We start from the raw sequence: 21,028 nt of genomic DNA, 5'->3' as shown, positions 1-21,028 counted from the left end.
TCTGAACAACAGCAGAAATGGAACTAAGGAATTTGACGGAGCAGACACAGGAAAACAGATGAAAGGGAATAGCACTGTGCATTAATTCCCCTGTTGAGGCTTTGCTCTCTCACCACCACCATCAGCATTCACTCTCCTCTCGACACTCAGTTCTCTAAATTGCCTCCCCACTCATCCACCTTTTCTGCAGCGCTCTCCAGCCCTCTCTCTCTCACTCTGTCTGTCTCTTGTGGGATGTGAAGGAGGCTCTTAGCCTGCTCTTTATTTGCATGTGCTGTAGAGGATTAGAGGCTGAAGAGTCTCAGACTGGCACAGTTAAGAGTCTGTTTTGTGTGTGTGTATATACCTAAACCGTGTGTCTATTCTATTAGACCTCAGTCTTCAGCAGGAGAACACTTACACAAGCCCACTTGTCCTTATCTCTCCGTGTGCCACACTCCATGTCAACATCAGACACAGCATCTCCATTCTCTTAATTCTCCCTCATGTTCATTATCGCCTGTCATTAGTAGAACATTTTTAGGGAGGTAATCTACTTACAAGCTATAATTTATTGTGCACATTACAGGGTTTTTACAGGCTTTTCTTTCCCCCTGTTCATTACCTCACTCTGTCTTTGTCAGATCTCCCCCCTGAGGGGTCCAGTGGATGGAGGCACCCTGCTGACAGTACAGGGGAGGAACCTGGGCCGCAGGGCTGGAGCAGTAAAGGTCTCTATTGGAGATGTGCCATGTACCCTGCTGCCTGAGCTCTACACTGTCTCTGTGGAGTAAGTACTATAGCATATGGCTGACTTACAATTCACAAATTTTCACATATAGACTTCTGTCAGATAGGGCAGAAATTTCTAACAGGGTTCAACGTTCAATGTGGTTTTTTTTTCCATTTGCCTGGTTGGGCAAGTGGATCAGATATCTACTTGTCCAAAGTCAATTTTTACCCGCCCTTTCACAAATCATTTTTTTTATTAATGGGTATCAAAAAACAACACACTAAAATTAATTGTTGTGTTTAATCTAGGACTGCAACCTCTATAAAAAGTCTTGTTTGTTTCAGTCCAAACCTCAAAGATATTTAATAGATAGACAGTTAAATATGATAATAAACAGAGAACAAAGAAGTGGGCAGTGCTTGTTGTTGAGCTCTGTCTAAGCACCTTTTGGTTTTGATTCTGATTCAGAGGAATAAAATGTGATTATGAAATGATTAACAATGAATCTTGATACATCTGCAAGCATCAAAATCCTGATTTCTATGAATAATTCATTTTTCCTCACTGTAGCACTACCTGCTACTAAAATATAGCTTATTTGTAATGATCCATGATGATTTACTTCCATTGTATTTTATTTATACAATACATTGTGGGGAAAAAAAGCTAAGACAACTAAAAATCATAAGGCAACTTACTTACTTACTTTTCTGCTTTAGATAAACTTGAATCTTAAATATTAAGATTAAGAGTATTAAATTAAATAAATTAAAGAAATTGTGTTCACTTCCATGAGTTTACTCAATAATTTTTTAAATACATTTTTTTTTCCTTTCACTTAAAAGCCAAAATATTTCCTATACGTTATTTTTAAGTTTGGGCGTGCCGGTCGGATTATATCCATCTGCGGCTGCTGACACTCCACTGTCTTCACCAAAATCTCCAGAGGTAGTTTACCTTAGAATGTGAACATGATGCACATGTTTACATCCATTACATTTCACTATCTGGTTGGTTCAGCGGTAAAACACATAACATGATGCAGCGATGAACATGTTTTAAACAGCCCGGTCTTACAAAATAAGTTTGTCATTGCATCGTACAGCCCAGCCTTACAAAAATGTTACAGGCAATATCATAATGTTAAGAAATGGGTTTTACATTTCCAATTGTTGACATTGCATTAAATTATAATCTTTAAAGAGAGAATTAATTTCCCCCCCAACCCTAATGTCAAGTGTTTGCGTACCAGTGTGCAGGGGCTGTTTTTTGATTTCCATCACCTTGAACTTATTTAATTAAATTTTATATCATCTACACTGTCAAAATGACAAGATGGAAGAAATAAGAAGATGTCCTTTACATCATTTAAAATTAAAGCCCTGATAAAATATGCAGCTTGGACCGGTGAGATGATAGCTAACAATTACCGATTGCCATGGTGACCAGACATGCTTTCAGGCAGGTGAGTGGTGGACTCAGTCAGGTGGACGACAGACAGAAATAAAGACAATCTGGACAAGTGACTGAAAGATGTGACAGAGTTAATAAACCTTAAAGAAATCCTGACATGTACATCTTAGCCTTGAACACAGTGTGAAAGCAGAGCTGAACCAGTGAAAATAAAATTCAGATCAGACAGTGCACTGAGAGCTGCCTGATTGATTATATTTAATGGATATAAGTATCTAGCTGTCACACTGTTCTGCAGAGAAAAGTATGAAAAAATGTAAGACATATTATGCAGGATTAAAAAAAAGGAGTCATGATTGTGCTGTGTTCAGTCTCTCTTTTCCGTCTCTTTAACATCTGCACTGAACTCTCATTTACAAACGGCAAGTAACAAATCTTGCAACCTTTAAGGCGTGCCATGTGTTTAAAAAAGTTGCAAAATCGTTAATACCTGTAATATACATGTTACAACAGATTTAAAGGGAAAGAACACAGATTTTATGCAGCAAAATCATTTTACTATTGCATATGTGAAAAATGGTTGGAGGTTGGAGGTGAAGAGTACAAGTTTGAAAAAAAAAATAAAGCATTTATCGGTGTGGTGTTAGAAAGTGAATTCTGTGACATCTCTAGCCCACTCCTCATTTTTTCTCCCACCCATAAAAATATAATATAAATATAATATATATAGTAAAACTATAGTTTTAAAAAGGAAAATGAAAAGCACTCGCTACTTAAACTATTTTATTATTAGTATTAGAAAAGAAAGTAAGTAAAATCAACTCATGTGATTCAGTGATACTTTTCTTTTTGTATTTCACAAACTTTTGTTGAGCTACCTTTTAAATAAGTTACCAAACTTTCTCTCTTAAATCACCATCACAAATCATTATGGAATCGGCCTTGTACGTGTCTACTAGTCTCAAAAACAGAACACTAAGCACCACTGCATGGTTTAGTTTTCATGTATTCATGAGGCTAATTTTCACAAATATTATTATGCAGCACACTTCTCATTCTAAATGACTCCATCGCCATCCCTCCGAAGCTCAGGGACCATCACACTGTCACCATGGAGACAGCAGGACCCCGCTTTGACACAGGCATAACAGAGCTCATTGGAAGTCAGTAACTCTACAGTTACATCCAAACTTCCATTCAGTATCTGTAATGTTCCTTGAATGGAACTGTTTATCTGGTCTTGCTCCACTGAAGCCAATCATTGTATTAAGACCAGTTGGAGGGTGACCTGCGGGTCTTACCTGTCACTCCTGCTGCCTGACACATTCCCCAAAACCGCACATGTCGAAAACAGCGAATCGCATTTCACTCCTGGGGTGTTCTCATCTCGTGTCGTCATTCCTCATTGGCTCCCCAGGCTGGTTGTTATGACAGCAAAGCATATCCTTGTTGCTGGAAGTGGCACTGACAAATCATAACACGTCAGTGCATCTGACAGTGTCAGCACATTTGACTCACACACACACACACACACACGCACGCACACGCACAAACACATGAACACATTTATATTTCTATCCTTGTTGGGACCTCACATTGATTTGATCTCATTCCCCTGATTTTAAACCCATTACATTCAACTCAAATGAACAATATGAAGCAACTGTACCACCAAAAATGTGTATGGTTCCCCATATAGCGAGTTGGAGCCATAGACGGTATATTCAGTAGGTTTAAATCTTATTAAATACATATCCTCCCCAGACTTGAGGAAGCTCAGGCAGGCTACACTGCAGGAGCGCAAGACGAGTAGATTGTACTTTGACAACAACAAGTGACGACGAGTCCTACACTGATCGGCTGTTAATAACTGTCATTTAACTGTCAATGTAAAGCTAAGCCTGTTATTCTTTAAACAAAAGCCCACTGCTCTGAAAATATCTGAATTATTTGGGTGCGCAAGCATCTCCATAAACTCAGAGACAGACAGAGATTAATTTTAAATCTAGATTAATCACTTTAAACCTAGATTTACTAAACTCTGATTAGCACTAATCTTAGATTAAATTAATTGTTGTTGATGTAATGCACTCTTAATCTTAAAAAAAACAAAATGCACACATATTCATAACACATCCATAAAGATGATTGAACATGTTAGGAGTGTTTAAAATAACCCTGTTCAACAAAAAAAAAAAATCCTCATTCAAAGATTCAAAATTCAAACTGGCTCTAGCAGAAATGCCTACACACTTGCTTGCCAGCACACACACACACACCTACACATGTGACCTCATTTACCAGGGCTGTTGAGACAGGTGTCTGCTCGTGTGCTGAGAGGTGAAAGTTCACATCTGCGTGCCAAAAGGAAAATGTGCAGCACTGGAGAGACGGCGCTCCACTCACTCGGTGTCAACATTTTAATTAATGGCACAGTCAGTGTAGGCACACCTCATTTACTGGAGCACTTCTCTGGGTTTTTGGCTCCGCTCCTCCACGCTGCCCTCTCTATCATTTTAATATGAGCCTTGAGCGGCCTTCGCCCCGACCATTTAGCTGCGCCGCAGACAAACACTCAGATCCGAACACGCACAGACTTGATTGTTGATGATCCTCATCATCCACTCAAGGGAAATGAACAGAGACATCTTTGAAACTAGCCAAAATACCACCCTCTGAAACCCATAATAATATCTGTGCAAAGGGGAGGTGCTGGAATGTGGAGTAGGGGGTCAGTCTGCTCTTCGTCCTGTGACTGGGATCACACTGCATCAACATCACACTCAGCTCACACACACATACAGGAAGTCTGCAGGTCTGCAGAAGTCTTAAAAAGCATCGAATTCAGTTTCCTCAAAGAAGGCCTTAGGAGGCAATAAAAAGTCTTAAATTTCATGTACAAAGTCTTAAATTGTATGTTCAGATGTCAAACATCTATAAACTAAAAGTGGGATTGTTGCAACTCTGGATTGTACACGCAGGAGGCTATAGTGAGTCAATCGTCACATAACAGGCAAGTGTCGAATTTAAGAGAAACTTAAACTTAAATGACTTAAACACTTTAAGTTGGTTAATCCATCTATTCTTTTTCTGCTTCTTATCCAAGGCTAGGTTGCCCGAGTACCAGACAAATCTTAGAGTACTTTGGTCTACACCCAATGATAACATCCCATAGAAATCCAAAATGAACTGAGAGATTCCAGCCTAATAAACATTTGTGAATTAGCCTGCCAATGCCAGGCTGGGTCCAGATTATGTCAGTTTAATTAATTATGTCATTAGGAATAATTGTTGTAGAGTTGTGATGATAAGCTGATTAATCAATTAATCAACAGAAATTATTTGGTCTATTTTAATGATTGATTAATTGTTGTTTGTTGTTTTCTTTCTTTCTTTTTTTTTTTTTTGGCTAAAATGCCCACTATTTTCTGGTTTCAATTTATCAGCTTATCTAATTGTAATATCATTCTAGTATCATTCTATTTAATTCATTTCTCTGTTTTATATGATTGTAAAGTAAATATCTTTTGGTTTGACCTGTTGGCTGCACAAAACAAGAGATCTGAAGATGTCATCGTGACATGTGATGGACATTTTTCACTATTCTCTGACTGTTAATCTGGAAAATAAGGCGATACTGTCCCTACTGCCTTTGTTTCCATCATACTTTAATATTTTAGCCATTATAGTCATGAAACAGGTATTAAATTCTTTCTTTGTGGTATAAAAAGGTTTTAAAAAGTCTTAAATCAAACTTGGTAAACCCTGCAGAAATGCTGCCACACACTGTTTAAATGCTACAGGCTGACTTCATATCTTTGTCTGTACTCCTCAAGAAATGTTGTTCTTACATTTGTATTTTTGTGCAGAACAATCCTCAACATTACGGTTCAGTAGCATATACCATATAATGTGATGTATTGTTGTGATAGCAGTTTGATTCTCAGCCTGAATCCAGATAAGCCTGAGGCAGCCCTTCAGGTTCAGGCTGATTCAGGCTCCAATTTCTCTTATTTCCCTCAGGCTTCAATCTGTGAATAGTTATGTTTCATTTTGTTTCTTCCCTTTTTTTTTCTTTCTTGCCCAAATCAGAGCATGTGAAATGATGCGTTTTCTTCAAACAGGTGCGCTTCTTCTGCCCTCATGGCACGTAACTGACAGGAGTGTAATTTAGTGTAATGGCATTCTTTTACCTGATGCTCCTGTAATTAATGAGCAGAAATATAGACCCTGCTTTCAACAGATGGCTGGTACTGCAGGTTATTTTAGAAGATTTTCAACAGCTATTCAGGCTTGAAAAGAAAGGGTTTGGTTAAAACAGAGAATTTGTTTTGAAGTCGTATGAGGCATGACATTTAAAAACACACTCTGATGCAGCTTTTCTCTCTGGTCTTTGGACCTGACAGCTTGACCCCAGTCAGGCCCAAATGTGTTCAGCCCTACTTCATCTTAGCGTATGTCCTGCCAGGTCCTCCTACATAAAACACAGCTCCTCCGCTTATGTAAATTCCCCCCACAATCCCTCTGTCAATCATCTGATCACCGGCTGAGAATTTATAACCACTGTAGCACCAGGCACCTGACTAAATAAACCGACAGGGTGTCAAGCTGGAGGGGGGGATCATGTGAGGTGATAAAGGTTGTGTCGCCCCCCCACCGCCAGTGCATTTATCCCGGCGAGGCCCCAGAACAGTAGATCCCTGTGCCTCGGTACACCACCGTGTCATTAATATGAGACGTCCCTGTAGAGCATGCACTGATGACACAAGGCTTAATCACAGCCAGGAGGCGAGTGAACAAGCCTTAGCAGCCCCTTAATCTCCTCTGTGGTTAGACACATCTGGTCTGAGGAGCTTTGAACTTTACATCTTTTGATATCAGATATCTCCGGGCTTTATTGGATTCCATATGTAAATGTATTAGGGTTTGATGAATTAGTTCATAACCACCATTCTCCTAAGTTTAATTATGTGTCTTTGTTTGGCCGTCATGATCGAGATCTCTTTTTTCATCTTCATATTGGTTCCAGCTTTTTTTTTTAAAATTAGTTTGTAAAAGTGGTACCTCTTTACAATAAGACTACCTGCATAAATGATTTGTAAATTGTTCATAATTAGGTCATTTATTGAGATACAATATGAACGATACAATACAATAAGACAGAATATATTTTATTGTCCCTGTAGAAAGGAAATTGGACTTGCAAGCTACCTTTATAGTAACAATATGAATAACAAAACAAACACATACTAGAAATGACAATATTGCACATTACCCATATTGCACATATGGCACATTCAGTCATAAGAAAACCATAAACCTATAGCACAACCTCAAATAGGTTGTAAAAAAAACAGATAAAAAGGTCATTGGTGAACTGTTGCTTGCCAAATAGTGAGCCCACATTCACCTGTACTGCTAAGCCTCAGAGCTTAGCTTCCTTACTTTACTTTGTCTTCTCCGTCAGCAGCATTTATACCTGTCAGCTTCATCACATATTTGTTAATACGTAACTAGCATTTAACCACCATCAGCGTATATTATGAGTCAGAAGGTTTCTTTTAGAATATCATATTAACATATAAAATTACCAGATTACTAAGGCTGGCTTTGGTTTTTCCTCTAAACTGATATTAAATTTAACTGCGATCCAATGTTAACTTTAAACTTAAACTTGAGGAAGTTTAACTTTTAAAATTACTGCTCTTTTGTGATTGATTGAGCAAAGTGAGTAGGCTAACTAGGCTAACCAACTTTTTAGCTAGCTAGAAAACAATGTAAGGCTTCGCTTAACTTTTAGCTAGTTAACAAACGATGTGATGTTTTGTTTAGGAATACAGAGCAGTGGTTAAAAGCTTTCCCACTCTCTTTAAGACTTACAGGTCCCAACAGCGCTCAAATGTATTTTTTATCTATTTCCTTATTTTAATTTAGGTAAGCAAGCATCCCCGTAATGATTAAACTATTTACTTTTAGTTTACATCACTAAACATGGATTTACTAAACAGATTAGTTTTGATTCGAGTAACAGAGGTCTGCTTGATTTTCAATCTGGAGTTAAATTTTAAACCTAGTTTTGCTCAACTTTGATTAGAGTTATGTTGTTCACCTTGACATTTTACACTTTATAGTCAGACTCTCTTTTGCCCCTCATAAACTTATTAGTAAGATTAATTGATAGTAACTGGATCTTGCCGAATAGTGAGCCCACAGATGTATGAAAACTTTGTTAGAACTTGTTTACAATTGTTTATCAATGATTTGTAAAGTTTTTAATAACCTCTAATTAATAACTTAATTGTAAATTATTTATAAAGGGTGGTTTTATTGTAAAGTAGTAACATAAAAATAAAATCATAAGCTTTATCTTTGAGTGTTTTCATCCATTAACTTGTCTCTCATTATGTTGATTTGACAACCAAATAACAAGGTCACACTCTTCTTAAACTCCCCAGGCTGGTGTGTGTCACTGGGCAGTCCGCACATGACCGCACTGATATTGTCCGAGTGGATGTGGATCAGAGCGGGATGGGGACGTCAAAGGAGAGCTTCTCATACTTAGTGAGTATTCTGCGGACATTTACCCTCCTGCTGATCTTTGCTTTCTATCCTATCTCTCCCTCTTCCTCCGCATTCTTCTTCTTCTACGCTCTCTTGTTCCTCGCTCCCCACTGGGAAAGCCTTCCCAAGTGTGTCAGTTGAGTGTTAACAGATGCGTTTTATGATTCTGAGGAATGCGAATGTGTGGGAATCTTCAAACATTCATCTGAGCTGCAACTAAGCACCATTGTCATACTGCGCTCACTGCCAGAAAAAACAAATATGGCGATTGTTGGAATGTCCCTTTGCTCTGAATTCATCACTGGCCGAGTCGGGCTGTAGCCAGCATTGTGTTAATGGACCTCGACCCACACAGTCTCCCATTGGATTTAGAGTATTCATCCAGTGGAAATACCCATGTAAGCCCTTTGTTTCTTTTTGTTTGTAGACAAAGAGTTGTTCATAAGTCAGAGCTGGAACGGTCTATCATTTCTGCGGCTCCTAAGAGCGGCTCTGCCTGTGAGTCATCCCACAGAGAAATCACCCCGATCTTGAAGCCTTTCTTGATGCATGAGGATGAAGAAAATCCAGAACAACAAACATTACACAGTGCTTTTGTGGGAACTCCTCTTGGGCCTTCTTATCCAACTCTGAGATGCTCAGTGTGAGAAGGGTTTTTACTGTTGAGGGGAAGATGTGGGAGAAAAGGGAAAACAGTTCTGGAGACAGGATATGTGCCTCTACTGCATCTCCTTCCTCAAACCTTTAGACGGAAACATCTGCCTCCTTACGCCTACTCTGACACACAAATGCACAATAGGTCTCCTCCATCCGTGCACAGTGAGGAAGTGAATCCTGTCAGTGAGGATAAGAGGTTTCCCCAGAGGCGAGGTTCATGGCGGGGATAGAAAAGTTCGGAAAGAGCAGGAATGCTGATGCTGGTAGAGCAGAGTTGGACAGGGATATTCATCTTTGCCTGAGGAGCCTTTGTGTATGTGTATATGTGTATGCACATATATGACTGTGTGTGCATGCAGTTTTTTATGTGCATGCCTGAACATTATTGCTTCTCACGTGCAGTATAGCTGTCCTGCAAGCTTTGGCCCAAAGGCAGCACTTTAACATACTGCAGCATGAGCTGTCTACACGGCTTTCTCCACTAATATACTGTTATAGTCAGCAGCTGTCTCAGCCAATCTGGAAAGACAAGATATTTGAACCTCAAAGGATGAGGAAAGGTTTTATTTGGTGTCAAGAAAAACATCATAGATCAGAAAACAGTTTGAGCAATCCCTGTCTTTTCCTGTGACAGAAGCTGTCAGATGTCTGGTGATACGTTTGATGTCTCTTTAGTCATGTTCTGGATCTCTCGTCTGTATTTAGGTCCCAAAGCTGTTGTCCATGGAGCCGAAGAAGGGCTCCCGTGCTGGAGGAACGAGAGTGTCCATCATTGGGGAACACCTAGACATTGGCTCTGAGATCAGAGTCATGGTCAACAACACGCTGGAATGTATCATCACAGAGTAAGTCCTGCTTATTTCAAGTTTCTTGCTTGTCTTAGGACCTGATCTGACAGACTTGAGACTCGGCCTGGACTTAAGAGGCAGGTCTTTATTTGAATATTGCAAGACATGATTCAAGTCTTCATGTCAAGAAAATATTTTTAGGGTACACTTTAGGGTGTTTTACTTTAAAGCAACACAGTACCACAATGGTGAGGAATGAAAAAAAATGTGTTATTGTTTAGAATTTAAATAAAATGTATTATAATACTTGGGAAAAAATCAGCCACCTAACCACTTTAAAATGAATGCCATGGCCTCCAAAGAGTATGTGACAAGTTTAAAAAAATGCTTTTTATTTCCTTAGGGTACTGGCTCAAAAATTAGTAAGATATCTAGAGGCAACACCGTATCATACAGTGTTAATGCTGACCATTAAATGATACAGCACTGGAAAGTGATATCTTGCATAATAGTTTCTATACAAACTGTAGCTGACACCAAGTGTTGTAGATGCATAGACCCAGTGATTAAATATTAAAGCTGTGTGGCTATGCAAGGCCTGCATGACTGATGATTATGGGTTAGGGTTAGTAAATCTCACCTTGGTTGAGTCCAACTCCAAAATGTACATTAGCCACCTTAAAAAAAATCACTTTAAGTGAGTGCTTTATTTAAAAAGTTTTCACAGTTTTACTTTGCCATCAGACAGCCTTCTGATGGAAAACCACTGTTATATGAGCCAAATCTCATTCTCTACAAACCAACCAAACCCCAGTGACAAAAACAGTCATTTTACCTCACAGAAAACTGTACTTGCCATCTGCTACTGCCTTGAACTGTTAGTTGTGTGACTTTGGTGATTCTGAACTAACCCTTTTAAACACCGAAGTCACACAATAATACAAAAAAACTAACAGATCAGGGCAGGGGTACACCAGCAACATCTGTGTTCAGCAAGGTTAAATTACATTTTTTGCCTAAGGAGTCAGGTTGCTTTTGCGAGAACAATATTTGGCTTATATAACGGTGATTTCCCACTGGAAAAAGCTGTCTGGTGGTAAGCTCAAGTGGTGAAAATATTCTAAATGTAGCGTAAACTTAAACTGATACTGAATTTTATAGGTGAGCCTTTTGTTATGTGTCTAAAATATGTTTTGTTACTGTCACAGTCCACAGCAGTACATTGCTTAGATTCCTACACTTACTGTTTCTCCAAACTTGGGGGTGTGACGTCATACAGCCCCTCTTAAGATAATCTGAACTATCCCTTTAAGTCTGACTCAAGTCCAATTGTCAAGTTTAAAGTAAGCAGCTGTGTGTAGCTATAGAAATATAGTGTATATCAAAAAGAGTTGTATGGTTGTATGAAAATCTGCCAAAGTGCAATAAACATCACCCTGATTATAAGTGGAAATGTTCTGGGTTTGAGCTCTTGTAGACATCACAAGATGTGCGGTTACGATGTTTGCCTCATTTTTTAGGAAAACAGATGAAACCATTGAGTGCACCATGCCTCCAGCATTACAGCCATACACTGACTCAGTGACAGTGTGTGTGGAGTTTGAAAACATCTCCTGTCAAAGTGAGCAGCTTAGCACCACGTACACCTACGAGAAGAACCCCATCATCGACTTCATCCACCCCAAAAAGAGCTACCTCAGGTAGGCAGGCTGCTGCACAAACACCACGAGCATTAAAACCAACATGTCTCAAACATCTGAAGCTGGATGACTCTGCGGTTCCCCTCCCAGAGCCACTGACATAATTCATTACTGTAATGTCGTCCTGATGTGCGGCATTTTCTCTCCATTGTGTTCTAAATAGCGCAGCATGTGTGTGACAGGGTGGCGGCATGTCTTTGATGACATGTGAGCGGATTTTCTCTGCAGTCGAACTGTTTTGCATTATTATCTGGTCCCCTGTTTCTCTCCCTCTCTGTTTTGGCGCAGTGTCCCAACGTATTTGCATAGCAGTATGAATTTGACACATTTTTGTCATGGTTGAGATGTGACTCTCTCTCTCTGTCTGTGTGTGTGTCACAGTGGTGGCAGGACCATCACAGTGACAGGCCAGGGTTTTGATCTGGTGCAGAGCGTCACAATGCAGGTGCTGGAAATTGGACAAACAGTAAGTAACTAGCTAAATTGTTTCTTTTTATTTGATAAAGCCCTTTCAGCCATATAATTAGACCTGTAGGAATTTATAATTAAGTAGAATAAAATAGAAATGTATGTTTTTAAAGCATCATGAAGTCATCACACTTATAGCAACCTAAAAAAACATAAGGACAAAGTATCAGAGGCCCTGCAAGGTTTTTGTGGTGATCACACACAGGTGCACTTTGGATACTTCAGGTGTACGCAGCTTATTACATGGGTGAAAGTCACCTTTAACATCCAAAGCACACTGTAGGGTTTGTGCAAAATTAAAATGCCTGGTAATATGTATTTTAAATGACCAACACATTGCTACTGCTGACAGTGACCCTAAGGAAGACCTATGTTGGTGGCAACGTAAAATGAAGGGACTTTAACACTACAGTGTAACATGGATCATTGTCAAAGGTGACTTTTGTGCAGAGAGTTAGATGAGAAGATCTTATGGTTAAATATGAAGCTACGATCACTAGCTGGTTAGCTTAGCTTAGCATAAGGGCTGTAAACAGTGGGAAACAGCTAGCCTGGCTCTGTCAAAAGGAAACGAAGATTAACAAGGGTCACCACAGTGTCACTGCACCTGGCCAAGAAATAGTCCCACAAATAAACCCCCATAAAACTACGTAATTATCATTTTTACACATTTTGTGTACTTTAAAACTTAACAAATCAGATATAACTATGTTAATAGTAAGTAGTGAGATTTAGGGGTGCCGGGAGGCTGTTTATTTACGTTTGGTATCAATCTTCTCATCTAACTGTCAGCTAGAAAGTGAAAGTAAAGAGCATTATCAATGTATTTGCAACAAGTAAAGCTGTCTTTCCATCAGAACACTAAATGACCTGTAATGTATTCCCTGTTGGTCTCAGCCTCAGTCAAGCTGTGTTCACGAAGCTGCTGAGCCCAGTTCCATTTCCTACTAACAGCAGCTAACAGTTACAGTTAGCAGCTCTGTCCATCAGGAAATCAATATGAGTTGAAGCTGAGCAGCCAGAGGACATCAAAGGGAAAAACAGAAAATATTTTCTCTGTAAAATATGATCCAGTTTAAACCGAATTAGTGAATGTTTTTGAACAAGTTTTAAAGTTTAATTGGACGCAAAATTAGTATAGAGTGTGTCATTTTTTTTTTATTGTTTTCCAAGAAATGATGAACTCCTACAATTTCTTTTTTGTCATTGTTGGTTCAGGTAATGACATGTAGGTGACATAAGAGAGAAAAAAAGAGAGAAAAAACCCCATGTATGTTCCAGATAGATCATGTCACTAACCAGCTGTCATTAACCAGTGGAAAATGCATGAAAGATATTTTAAGCTATCTTCACTTTTCACCTCAGAGCTGCTCAGTGGTCTCCAACTCCATGATCACCTGCCCGTCCCACGCATCCAGCCAGTCCCAGGAGACGTCGGTGCAGTTCTTCCTTAACGGCGTCCTCTACACGGGTGATAGCCCCTCCTCCTTGGACAGCGAGGCAGAGGCAGAGGAAGACGAGGGGGAGCTTCATAAAGGTCACTTCCCGTTGGAGTACGTGGAAGACCCGCAGTTCTTTACTGCCAACAAAGAGAAGCTGATTAAACATCATCCGGGAGAGCCGCTGACCCTTATCATCAATGTGAGTGACTCTGCTGAGACAGGAAGTTCAGATTAGAGCTTCATGGTTGGGTTGATCAAGCAAATGTTCATGTTTTTGAGTCAGTGTCCACCACTAACTGGATGGGTGTAAGATGCTGCTTTGTTGATTACACACTGTATTTTATCTATTGTATGGTTGATAAAAGTAGTAGTAATAATAGCGAGCCTTTGAAATGTATTTTACATCACTTTTGATCAGATTTGTGCAGCGATAGTTTGCAGTCGCTCAACAGTTTGGTCATAAATGAATCAAGAAATTAATCTGCATGCCAAATCTGAATAATTTTGAACAATCCGAAGTAACAAACATTACAAATAAACTAATGTTTAGTTAAATAATTGCCTAAATATTTTATATGCAGTGCTTTGCTAGTAAAAATTAAATAGATAAAGGAGTCAGGAGAAGATTTGATACAGAGTGTAATGAATGTGGTATTTTGTATCCAGATCTAATAATGGAGCCTAACCTGAAGCCAAAAGCACAAATTTATATTATTAGCTTTTCCATCATTACAAGGAAATAAGACCTAAGGGTCTACAGACACACTAGCAGCTTTCTGTACTTTGGCACTGCAGAGCTTTGAGCTGAATGCTGTCGTCACATCAGCATCAGCAAGTAATGTTTCCCATGTTTGGCATCTTAGCTCAGTGTGTCAACACGCCAACATTTAATAACTTTCACCGAAAAAATTAAAATGTTGATCTGATGACAGAACTAGATGAAAAATCAAAGGATCACTAAAGTGATTACAATTTATCCTGAAGGACACATGATTATCTGCACCAAATATGGCAATCCATCCAACAGTTATTCAGAACACAAAATCAAAAATGTTGACCTCATCACAAAACATCCTCAAGGAGACAAACATGTTTTGCCACTGATAGAGAGCTACTGTTTTCTGTTACTGGTGATGCAATATGACCCTCAATACATTAAATTTGGATTCATAATGGCAGGCAGTAACGCTGAGCCAAAAGCGCAGTGTGTTGAATGTGGTGAAATCCTGTTAAATGAGGCGCTAAAACCATCAAAGCTCCAGAGACACCTAAACACAAAGCACCCGGGACGTGTAAGGAAGCCAAAAGAATATTTACTAAGTAAAGAAAAGGGCCTCAGGCACAACAGAAAGTCATCACAACATTAACAACTCAGTCAAAAGCCACTTTGAAAGCTACCTGTATGGTTGCTACTTGTGTAGCTTGTAGCAAAAAAACGAAAGCAGAGGGGTGTGTTTTTCTCCTTTTTTGATATGTGGTGTTTTTTCTCATTTATTTTGGAAGGTGATCCTCGAAAATGTCATACCGAGGCCTTAAGTTACGAAATGTTGAGAATCCCTGAGTTAGATGACAAGTCAGAGGATCACCAAAGGAGGATACATCCTCTGGGGACCATGAGTGCCTGTACGATGACTGAACAACTGTCCAGTTGTTGGTGAGATATGTGAGTCTAGACCAAAGAGGTGGACTGACTGGTCAACAACTGATGGGGCTTTTCCGTCAAAACATGCTGCACTAATTTGCATCTCTATTACAACTTTTAATGCACTTAGCTGAGCCGAGTCACATTAGAGATGGACCTTCTCTGGAGAAGGGCCAAAGTGAACCAGATCTTGCTTCCATGCAGACGGCCAACCTCTGATGACCCCCTTCTGTTCCTCAAACAAGCGTTTGTTGTGAGACTCATCCTGTGTGTGCAGGAGAAAGGCGTTTTTAAACTGTGTTTGTGTGTGCAGCTCTAAGTACATTTGTACCTTCTGAATCTCTGTGATTTGTAGTTAAGTTCTCCCCCGCGTAACTGTTTAGACTTTATTTTACTGTTTCATGTTCGCTTTCCGCTGGTTAGGAGTCATGTCGGGTTACTGCTGATGAAAACCTCACATTTCCTGATTTTGCTGCCTCATAATAAGTGTTTAATAATAAGATAATAGGGACTTATTGTGAGGAATTATTTATTGGAAACAAAGGGTTTATCCACCGTTTTACTGGCACTTGACTGAAGCTTTGCAAAGCATGTCTTCAAAGACATGCCTTCAAGTGGGTTGTTGTAATGGTAATGCAAAACCTTGCCGTGCTGGGCTGACGTGCCACGTCAAACCGAGTCAAGTCAAGCCAGCACATGTGTATGGAAAAGGGCTACAACACTACCACCTCTAGAGCCACACTGCGAACATGGCTAGAAATCTGACAGAAACACCGACCAGCACTAACAGTCCACAGTTAACAATATTATCAGCAGAAAACACTGGCTATTGATAATCTGGGCTTTCAAAATCCCATATTCAAATTCCACATACTGTAGAACAAGGGATGGTATTTTCTAAAGGTTGCTTGTTCCTTGGCTCCAAAAGCACCACTGCTGTGAACTGACTGCTCCCACTGTGAACAGCACACAAGGCTCAACACTCCTTTATTCATATTCACATAAACCAGAGGCACATAAAACACATCAAAGGGCCCTGTACGCTGAAACGTGTTGATTTCTGTTGGAGGTCTGAAGGGGGAAGGGCAGCGGTGGCAGCTCAGTGGGAGGTCCCATGTTCCTGTGGCCCGGCTGATCCAAGCACCTGTCTGCATGGATTCATCACCTTAAAGGGCTGCCGGCTGTGACACCCCAGGACATGCACATGCTAACAGCACAGACGGGGAATCTTGGACATGATGCAGCATCCTCTTCGCACGTGTGTGTGTGTGTGTTAGGAGGCCCCTGTAGGAATCATTGCCTCAGCCCAGCCTGTCTACATGGGCGACTTGTCTGTTGTTTCCTGTTTTCTTTAGGAAGGTGGATTCCACTTGTGGTGGACCTGAAGGGGGGTGGGGGTGTGTGTGTTTGTTTAATAGGGAGCTTGTTAGTCAGCCAGATCCTATATTAAGGAGCTGAGCTGGAATGTGGGTGGGTTTTGTTTGCTTTCATCCTGTTTTGGCCTTTAGAATCCATTGTTTTGGTCCAGTGAGTTTAAGTGTGAAAAATGTTGCATCGAACATGGAGGTTATACTGTATATTTTAGAATATGCTCCAACATGTTTTGTTATTTTTATGTATGTGTGTATTACAAATGTGCCTTTGTGTGTGTGTGTGTGTGTGTGTGTGTGTGTGTGTGTGTGTGTGTGTGTGTGTGTGTGTGTGTGTGTGTGTGTGTGTGTGTGTGTGTCGTTGTTGTTTTGTGTCTGTGTTAGGAAGCATTTGTTGACAGAGACCCAGGGGGTGGCATCCTGCAGTAGGGACAGGACAGGGCCCTAAGGGTGTAATCAAAGCAAGGAAGCACAGTGGGGATAAACACACGCGCATACACACACACTTCCTCACTTGTCATTCTTATATTAAAGGGAAATTGCAGTTGCATTCAACTAGAGTCTTATTTTTGTAGTTTTGGTCATTACTATACATTAACAATAACATAGCATATACCAAGTTAGTTGCAAAGATCTTGCGATGCTGCAGCATTGTTTAAATTAAATCTGACAGGGCAAGAAACAAGAGCATACAAGTTTTAAACAAACACAGGTTAGGAAAAACAATTTGACAGAGAAAACAAAGGGTAATGCTAAAATCATTGCCTAAATTATTCAAACGTTTAGAAACTGTCGGCTTGTTTACAACCTGTCCGATCGTCTGTCCACTCCTGTATCTTTCCTTTTCAGATTAAGCAGCAGTGATGTCGCCAGATTTCAGCAATTACTTTGGTGATAACCAAATAAGAGTCGAGTTACAAGCCCAGTTTTACATTTAGTCAATATCCTGTACAGTTTTATAGCCTAATGTTTTGTAACAGTGAATTAAATATGGAGGCTTGCTGAGTAGAAATCTGCACAGACTCGATGTATTCATTGATAGTTGGTGTGTTAGTAGAGTAGACAGCAGAGATAACAACAGAGTACTGGTATAGGAAACTAAGCATGTTCTGCTGTGGACAGGTCAGCAGCAAAATGTATTTTAGCCACTTAAAAAATTCAATACCAGAAGTGTATGCTATATGTAGAATATTTTCACCACTTTATGTTGCTGAGAGACAGCCTTTTCTGATAGGAAGCTACCATTATGTAAGCCAGACATCGCTGTCTCCGAACCAACCAGACTCCATCAGCAAAATCGTCCATTTTACCCCACAGAACACCAGAGATGATCGTCTACTACTGCCTCAATCAGGTAGTTTGTTTGTGTTACTGTGTGACTTTGGTGTGTCAGAAGATTCATTCGGATTCACCAAAGTCACGCAATAACACAAACGAACCAACAGATTGAGGCCCCAGCAGACAAGCAACTCCCCTGTTCTCTGAAGTAAAATGACTGTTTTTGCCAAAGGAGTCTGGTTGAGTGAGAGAGTGATATTTGGCTTATATAATGGTGGCTTTCCACTGGGAAAGGGCTGTCTGATGGTAAGGTAAAGCAGTGAAAATATTCTAGATATAGCTCACACTAAAATTAATTTTAAAACTAATAATTTTAACTAGAACTAATATATATTTTTAAAGGGTCTTTATTTAAGTGGCTAAAAGTTTTGTTGATTAACTTGTCCACCACATTATATTACGTAGCGTCTATGCTGTTATTTCTTTCTGCTTCTTCTACTTCCAAACGTATCGACTACCATCTACTGTAGGCAGTACACTGACTTTTAATAAGTACTTCATACAACCCCACTTAAAAAACTGAACTGTCCCTTTAGGAGAGACAAAAAGGCCAAAATTGAAGCTGCAGATAGAGGCTGAGATAGCTGACCGTTAGTCTCCAGAATGGGACAAGCTACAAAAACACTGAATCATACATTTAATGCAACTTCATAGCATCTTTCATTAAACTCTTCCTGCCTGGTAAAGGTCCCTCAAACTCCACGCCCCACAGGCTGTTATTAATCTGTAGTCTCCAAACCAAAGCTGAGATAACCTTCATGACATCACTGTCACAGCAGATGTTAGAAAGTTCTATCTAGAGCCACAGAAGACATTATACAACTGTTTAGTTGCTTATTTCTGTTTTGTTTCTTCCCTTTAATTAAACTGGACATTAGCAAGAAACAAGTGAGGCTTGGATTTGCAGAGGACAGAGTTGGACTGATTAAAAAAAAAAAATGGCGGTGCATCCTATTCCAGCGGGCTCCTGTAAAGGCCCTGAGAATGTTATTTTGGGCAGAGGCAGGAATGACTGTCAGCGGGTTTGTTTGGAGAAACTTCCCTGGCCATGTGAGAGAGGCAGCGGGAATGTTTGCTGCTTTAAGCTGAACTCTAGCCCAGAATGGATGAGTTTTCTGCTGGCTTCCTCTGTGTGACAGCTGCGTGACAGGCCTGCCGCGGCTCGGTTTCTATGTGTGTGTGTATACGAGAGTGCGTATGTGTGTTAAAGCTGCTGCGGTCTTCGTGAATGTTATCTGTGCCTGTTCAAACCAGGCCCCTCTGGTCTCTTAACCACTGTCCGGCTGACGGCTGTTTTTGTTCGTTTTCTGGCGCAGAAAGGGCCGAGCGATCTGGAGCTGATGCCTGAGGAATACTCGGTGATGATTGGCTCCTATCCCTGTAACATCAGCTTCCATAACGACCAGCTGTTCCACTGCACCATCAATGGACTGCTGAGTTCCAGCGAGAGAGAGCTGCCTGTCACTGTAAGTATGCAAGCATGTAAAACACCACAATTTAATTCAAATACTCATACTGCCTCGTGTTGGAAATATCACTGGATAGACCCTGATAATTTAAGGATATCATTGCCCATCTGTCACACACTACTCAAGCACAACATTCAGTCAGAATCCAGACCATCTGTGATGTTCATTGAGACAGATTTGATCTGCTCAGGTCCATGCACACACACAGTTAGTGAGATGTGTGTGTTTCCCTCCATGCATTATGAATGGTTTGTAGTCTCTGAGCATGCCACCATGAATCAGCAGCTAGTGTGGGTGGTGCCACAATGCCACTGTGGAGCAGTGAAAGGTTTACCACTTCCCTGTTATTTCTTCAAAGGAACAATATGCAACAATTGTGAATCCAAATGCTCCTGCAGTCCAAATAGACTGTGTATGAAATAGGTTAAAATCCTATTTAATATACCATCTGTGGTAGAAGTGAGTTGTTTTCCCCCACCGCCTCCTCCCCAGACTCAAGTAAGCTCAGGCAGGTTGCAGGAATGCTGCAGGAGTGCAAGACTGGTGCAGGATGAGTGCAATGCTGCAATTTGAGCATAACAAGCAACCAAGCAAGCACAACTTTATTTATATAGCACATTTCATTCCAGTTGGGTGCGCAATGTGCAGAGAGAATAAGCCACGAAAGTTACAGCCAGAAGAACTACTGTATGCATATAGTGTAAAATAAAAACAGATGCATTAAAAAGTACAGGGTTTAAAACCGGTTTGGATGAAAATAAAACAAATTAAAACCAGCGATCAACCTGTAAAATAAGGCATGAGAATTAAAGTTTAGAATTAAGAAAAAATAAGATGTAAGATAAAATAATTAAAATTAACCAATAAAATATAAAAGCAGGTGAGGTAAAAGAAATAAGAATGTAAATAAAATAAAATAAAATTTAAGACCATCCAACCACACAGCTGAAAGGCGCAACTAAAAAGGAATGTTTTCAATTTGGTTTTAAAAGATGATAGTGTTGTGGCACGCCCAGCATGATCAGTAGCAGGTTCCAATGGCTTGGAGCATAAAAGCTAAAAACAGATTCACCGATTTTTGTGGAGACTTGAGGGAATAACCAGGCGGCCTGTTCCAGATGACCTGAGGGGAATAACTGGCTCATAACTCACAAGCATGTCCAAGAGATATTGAGGTACCAGGACATGTAGGGCTTAATAACGAGCAATAAAATTTTAAAATCAATTCTAAAATGTATTGAGATCCAGTGTAGTGACCTCAGCACAGTGGTGATATGGTCAAATTTTATTTTCTTTTGTTAAAACTCTTGCAGCTGCATTTTGGAAAATAAAAACAGCCGAGTTTTTCAGTGTCCTCCTGGGATAAAAAAGCTCCTGACTCAGGAAATATTTCTTAAATGATAAAATCCAGTTTTAACTGTACTGTTTATATGGGTCTGGAAAGTGAGGGAAGCATCCAAAGTGACGC

General features: G+C 40.0%; 1 protein-coding gene across 1 annotated transcript in view; it reads left to right on the top strand.

The window, feature by feature from the left end:
* plxnd1 (plexin D1) overlaps positions 1-21,028 on the top strand; it is a 115,471-nt gene that overhangs the window by 57,036 nt on the left and 37,407 nt on the right. The window contains exons 13-19 of the mRNA XM_084720779.1: positions 624-769; positions 8,581-8,686; positions 10,049-10,188; positions 11,652-11,831; positions 12,213-12,297; positions 13,665-13,940; positions 19,408-19,557. Of these exons, the coding sequence (XP_084576905.1) occupies positions 624-769; positions 8,581-8,686; positions 10,049-10,188; positions 11,652-11,831; positions 12,213-12,297; positions 13,665-13,940; positions 19,408-19,557 (1,083 nt within the window). The remainder of the gene's footprint in view (positions 1-623; positions 770-8,580; positions 8,687-10,048; positions 10,189-11,651; positions 11,832-12,212; positions 12,298-13,664; positions 13,941-19,407; positions 19,558-21,028) is intronic.

This window comes from Lutjanus erythropterus, chromosome 6 (assembly GCF_056507025.1).
Source record: "Lutjanus erythropterus isolate fLutEry1 chromosome 6, fLutEry1.hap2, whole genome shotgun sequence".
NCBI classification, from domain to species: domain Eukaryota; kingdom Metazoa; phylum Chordata; class Actinopteri; order Lutjaniformes; family Lutjanidae; genus Lutjanus; species Lutjanus erythropterus.
This window is presented reverse-complemented; position numbering and strand designations above follow the sequence as displayed.